Source organism: Rhincodon typus, chromosome 9, assembly GCF_021869965.1.
Source record: "Rhincodon typus isolate 14 chromosome 9, sRhiTyp1.1, whole genome shotgun sequence".
NCBI lineage: Eukaryota > Metazoa > Chordata > Chondrichthyes > Orectolobiformes > Rhincodontidae > Rhincodon > Rhincodon typus.
Window position 1 is genome coordinate 50,797,558 of NC_063340.1, and position 6,000 is coordinate 50,803,557.

Below are 6,000 nucleotides of genomic sequence, written 5' to 3' on the forward strand. Positions count from 1 at the left end.
TTTAAATACAGAAGGTCACAGTAGCACTGTGGCCTCACAGTGCTAGGGACCTGGGTTTGATTCCACCCTCAGGCAACCTTCTGTGTGTAGTTTGCACGTTCTCCCTGTGTTTTCGTGGACTTCCTGTGCACAGTCCAAAGATGTGCAGATTAGGTGGATTGGCCATGCTAAATTTCCTGTGGTGTCAAGGGATGTGTATGCTAGGTGGAGTAGCCATGGGAAATGTAGGGTTACAGGAATTGGGTGTTTCTGGGTGGGATGCTGTTTGGAGGGTCGGTGTAAACTTGATGAGCTGAATGTCCTGCTTCCACGCTGTAGGGATTCAATGACTAATTAAGGCTGTTAACAAAACAAGCTTTAAGTACTATTTTGTTTATTTTAGTTTCTTTTAGTTTTAGCTGAGGTTTCAGTATTTTGTTTAGTTCATTTATGGATGTGGGCATCACTGGATAGGCCAGCATTTGTTGACCATCCCCAATTGCTCAGTGGGCAGCTAAGAGTCAACCATGTTTCTGTGGATCAGAAGTCACATGTAGATCAGACCAGATAAGGATGGAAGATATCCTTCCCTAAAGAATATCAGTGACCCAGTTTTTATTTGCAACAATTCTTTAATTTTAATTCCAAGTTTTTTGTTTTATTGAATTCAAACTTCACCCCGTGCCACGGTGAAATTTGAATTCTATAGCCCGGAACATTAGCCCGGTGGCTTGGATTACTCGTCCAGTAACATTGCTCTTAAGCACGGCATCCCCCTAAAGTTTAGTGTTCCACATCAACATAACACCAATAAATATTTGAATTTGCTTTTTTAGCATTATACATTGCACTGCAAATTAAAGACAATTCTCTGAATCATGTGAGTGGCAAGTTACAAAATTTGTTGTTTGTTGACTTCTAAATTTACACAGGCTGATTCAGAGCAAAGATTTTAAAATTATCCTTCTTTGGAGCTGAAGAGCATTTATGCAACAAAATGTATGGCAATCTTATTTTTGACAATATTTTTAAAAGTCAAGGATGGCTATTGAGATAATAGTGATTATTTACAGAAAATACATTTTAGGCGTTTGTATTTGAATAATTCCATAAATATATTTTACTGTTCAATTACTGCACTTAAAAATTAATTCAGAAAATTCAATTTTTAACATTTAACACACTTTCAGAAACTGCTGTACAATGCTGGTGCCTGAATTGTTCTATTCAGTAGCAAATTACTCTTTTATCTTGCAGCGAAAAGAAGAAAGAACAGGAGCGTGAAGAGCTTTGGAAGAATCTTGAAGAGTTACAGCTCCAGAGAAGCCAGGCACTTTCTGGCAGCTTGCAGATCCATACCAACAATGTGGAAAATGCTCAGAGCAGTAAATCAAGTGCCAAATAACCAAAATCAGCGGTTGGTGTACAGTTACAGGCTATGAGTGATGGAGCATTTCATACATGTTTTGGAATATGTGTGGGGAAAATGCACACACAAGGAAAACCTTCAGCAGTATACTTCCAAAAAAGACCTACTTTTTTGATGAGCTGTAAATTATGTCAAAAGGAAAGAATATGAACTTTGAACATTACTGTGTGACCACATGATATTTGTAACTTTGTCTGATCATGAATTTATTACGTCACTTTTTAGAATTCAGAGGATAAATGAATTTATCATTTGTGACCAGAGTGAAAATAATTGAGTGGTGAAATTAAGACTTGAAAAATTTTTTTGATTGTGCTGCACATTGAAAATTAGTCAGCTATTTAAATATAGATTTTTCCTATTTTATATGTGCTTCTCACAATGCTACAGACCTCAAGTAACTTGAAAGGGAGTGAGTTATGCATACACAGCAAGCATTAGAAATTCAAGGATAAAATATTGTATGTTTTTTTTTCTCTTCAACTAGTCTTTCTGATGCCTGTGCCAGAGAACCATTCCATTCTGTAAACCTATGGCAGTGTGAAGCTCTTTTGTAATAAAACAACTTATTTGAGGTTTTGAGCAACATTCAATAAAGTCTACATAATATTTGTATTTGGATCTCACCATTATTAATTTTTATATTTTAGGAAACGTTTTACAGTTTCTGATGGAGCCGTATAAATCTCTCATAATTGCACTAAAGTGTAAAAGTTCAGATATCCAGTCCTAGATTTTCATTACTTAAGTAAAGAAATAGGGTTACATTGTAGATCATCAGTGTCTATTTATTAATATGCACCAGGTGGAACGAGAGAAACTGTCTGCGACTGCAGTGCTTCTGTATGAAATGAGATTGGGCACTCTTGACCCACTTCCTGTTTGGCTACAAGTTGCATGTCGCAAAGTTTTGAAGTAGTCATTTTGGCCTCAAAACATTAAATCTGTTTCTCTCTCCACAGATGCTGCCAGACTGCTGAGTTTTCTCCAATATGTTTTTATCTTACATAATTAGAGACTCCTCTTCAGATGTAGCTGTCTTGGGCAGCATAGAACAGGGTGCATTTCTGAAGTTGCAATATAGGTACTTTTTTTAGACTAAGTCAAAGTTAAGTTGACTTTGCATCTGTTTGCACTTTCCATGGATCTCTAACGAGTACTAACAGAATATATCTGGAGTAAAGTATATTAAAAACTAAACATGCATCATTCCTCGGGGCAAAGAGTTGTACAGTTTTGATCCTAAACACTTAGGTGTAGTTATATGCCAATAGATTTTTGTTTATTTTCCTTGCTTCACTGGGTGAAGTTTTCTTTATCCATGCAGCTTTAGCTCATCCCACATGAAACGTTAGTTCTTTGTAATGTATCGATAAGATCAAATCAGAGACTTATTGTGGAACCATACCTTCAGAACAGAAATCTTGAAATGATTTTCTCATTTTTATCTTCCTCAAGCAGTAAGCGGGTTTTTATTTTCATTCAAACAAAAAAAGGTAAAGTTGGAAAAGAAGTTTGGGGAAATTTTAGAGATACAGGAGCATCAGGCTTGGGACAGGGTAGGACAGAGGAAGGATGTGCACTGACTATAGCTGCATCCTGCTGTTGATGTCATTTTTTAAAAATTGTTTGTGGGATGTGGGTGTCGCTGGCTGGCCAGCATTTATTGCCCGGCACTAGTTGCCCTTGAGAAGGTGCTGATGAGCTGACTTGTTGAACCGCTGCAGTCTACTTTTTGTGGGTTCACCCGCAATGCGATTCATGAGAGAATTCCAGGATTTTAACCCAGCGACAGTGAAGGAACAGCGATGCATTTTCAAGTCAGGAATGATGAGTGGCTTGGAGGGTAACTTTAGGTGGTGGTGTTCCCATATAGTTGCTGCCCTTGTCTTTCTAGATGGAAATGGTCACAGGTTTGGAAGGTGCTGTCTGAGGATCTTTAGTGAGTTTCTGCATTGCATCTTGTAGATAATGCACACTGCTGCTACTGAGCATTACTGGTGGAGGGAGTGGATGCTTGTGGATGTCGTGCCAATCAAGCGGGCTGGATGGTGTCAAGCTTCTTGAGTGTTGTTGGGGGTGCACTCATCCAAGCAAGTGGGTAGTATTCCATCACACTCCTGACTTGTGCCTTGTAGATGGTGGACAGGCTTTGAGGAGTCAGGAGGTGAGTTACTCGCTACAATATTCCTAACCTCTGACCTCCTCTTGTAGCCACTGTGTTTATGTGGTGAGTCCAGGTGAGATACTGCTCCATGATAACTTCCAGGATGTTGATAGTGGGTGATTCAGTGATGGTGACACCGTTGAATGCCAAGGGGTGGTGGTTAGATTGTCTCTTATTTGTGATGGTCATAGCCTGGCACTTGTGTGGCACGAATGTCACTTGCTACTTGTCAGTCCAAACCTAGATATTGTCCAGATCTTGTTGCATTTGAACATGGATTGCTTCAGTATCTAAGGAGTCGCACATGGTGCTGAACATTGTGCAATCATTGGCGAACATCTCCACTATTGACCTTGTGATCGAGGGAAGGTCATTGATGAAGCAGCTGAAGATGGTGGGCCGAGGACACTACCCTGAGGAACTCCTGCAGAGATGTCCTGGAGCTGAGATGATTGACCTCCAACAACACGACCATCTTCCCATGTGTCAGGTATGACTCTAACCACTGGAGAGTTTTCCCCCAATACCCATTGTTACAGATTTGCTCGGGCTTCTTGATGCCATAGGGTTGAATGCAGCCTTGATGTCAAGAGCTGTCACTTTCACTTCACCTCTGGAATTCAGCTGTTTTGTCCATGTTTGGACCAAGGCTGTAATGAGGTAAAGAGCCGAGTGGCCCTGGTGGAACCCAAATTGGACATCACTGAGCAGGTTATTGCTGAGCAGGAACTGCTCGATAGCACTGTTGATGACATCCTCCATCATTTATGATTGAGAGTAGACTGATGGGTGGTAATTGGCCAGGTTGGATTTGTGCTGCATTTTTATGTACAGGACATACTTGGGCAATTTTCCACATTGTTGGGTAGATACCAGTGTTGTAACGGTACTGGAACAGCTTGGCCAGGGGAATGGCAAGTTCCGGAGCACAAGTCTTCAGTACTATTACTGGAATATTGTCAGGGCCCAAAGCCTTTGCAATATCCAGTGTCTCCAACCATTTCTTGATATCACATGGAGTGAATCATATTGGCTGAAGACCGGTATCTGTAATGCTGGGGACCACTGGAGGAGGCCTCAATGGATCATCCCCTTGGCATGTCTGTTGTGAAAGCTTCAGCTTTATCTTTGGCACTGACGTGCTGGGCTCTTCCATCATTGGGATATCTGTGGAACCTGCACCTCCAGTGAGTTGTTTAACTGCCCACCACCATTCATGACTGGATGTTGCAGGACTGCCAAGCTTAGATCTAATCGTTGGTTGTGGGATCGCTTACTCTGTCTATCACTTGCTTCTTATGCTGTTTGGTATGCAAGTAGTCCTGTTTGGTGGCTTCACCAGGTTGACATGTCATCTTCAGGTATGCCTGGTGCTGCTCCTGACATGCCCTCCTGCGCCCTCCATTGAACCAGGTTTGTTTGCCTGGCTTGATGGTAATGGTTGAGTGTGGGATATGTCGGGCCATGAGGTTACAAATTGAGCTGGAGTATAATTCTGCTGCTGTTGATGGTGCACAATACCTCATGGATGCCCAGTCTTGAGTTACTAAACTTGTTTGAAGTCTGTCCCATTTAGCACAGTGGTAGTGCTACACAACACAATGGAGGACTGTGCAGTGGTCACTCTTACCGATACTGTCACGGACAGATATTCACAATAAATTATCATACTTGTTTCGAACCTATTAAAATATGGTAATTCTATTTGCAATCAGAAGGCCAAGTTCACCATTTTCATCTGATTCATTTATAAACTTCTGAGCTCAAATGGATATACTGCCTTCAAATATTTCCACCAATGTATGTTGATAACTTCAAAAAATTTTTGTAATCATACTGTGCTGGGGTCTGGGTACAACAGTTAATTACATCCATGCAGTTATTTATTTGATACATTTTAAATAATAATTATGAGGGAAAAGCGCCAAATGTTTGCCAATTTCCCTTAATCATTTACCCATCAAGTGAGATGAATAAATGTGAACACCATTTATAACTGTTCTTGTATGCTTGTAGAATGGTACATGGTAAAGACACTAATCAAGGCCAAAACTAATTGTTTGGAACATGTAATTGACATGAAGAATCATTGCAGTATTTGGTCCCAGATTTTCTGACTAATGTTGCTTTTAGGTAGATTATTGCAAGTATTAAAATAATGCTGGTCAGTAAATCTAATTTCCAATGAGTTTAATTAGACTTCACAATGTAATTAATGTTACTGCCTTGCTGAGAACTTTTAAAACACTTGTTTTCTGCTTTTCTCTTAAGTAGTTTACATGTTGTTTGAACCATTGACTTGATCTGTGACTGGTGGACCTTTTTTTCACAAAGCCGCCAAGGGACTTGATTATGTTTTAGTTTCACTTCTGATGACTGATCCAAGCTGCCATTTCTCTTTGTAGATGAGAAAGTAAACCTGTGA

At 40.1% G+C, this 6,000-nt stretch overlaps 1 protein-coding gene across 1 annotated transcript in view; it reads left to right on the top strand.

Moving 5' to 3' along the window:
• LOC109915548 (serine/threonine-protein phosphatase 2A 56 kDa regulatory subunit alpha isoform) overlaps positions 1–2,023 on the top strand; it is a 54,568-nt gene extending 52,545 nt beyond the window's left edge. Inside the window, exon 12 of the mRNA XM_048600773.1 lies at positions 1,237–2,023. Within this exon, the coding sequence (XP_048456730.1) occupies positions 1,237–1,384 (148 nt within the window). The 3' untranslated portion in view covers positions 1,385–2,023. The remainder of the gene's footprint in view (positions 1–1,236) is intronic.
• Positions 2,024–6,000: the final 3,977 nt, after the last annotated feature.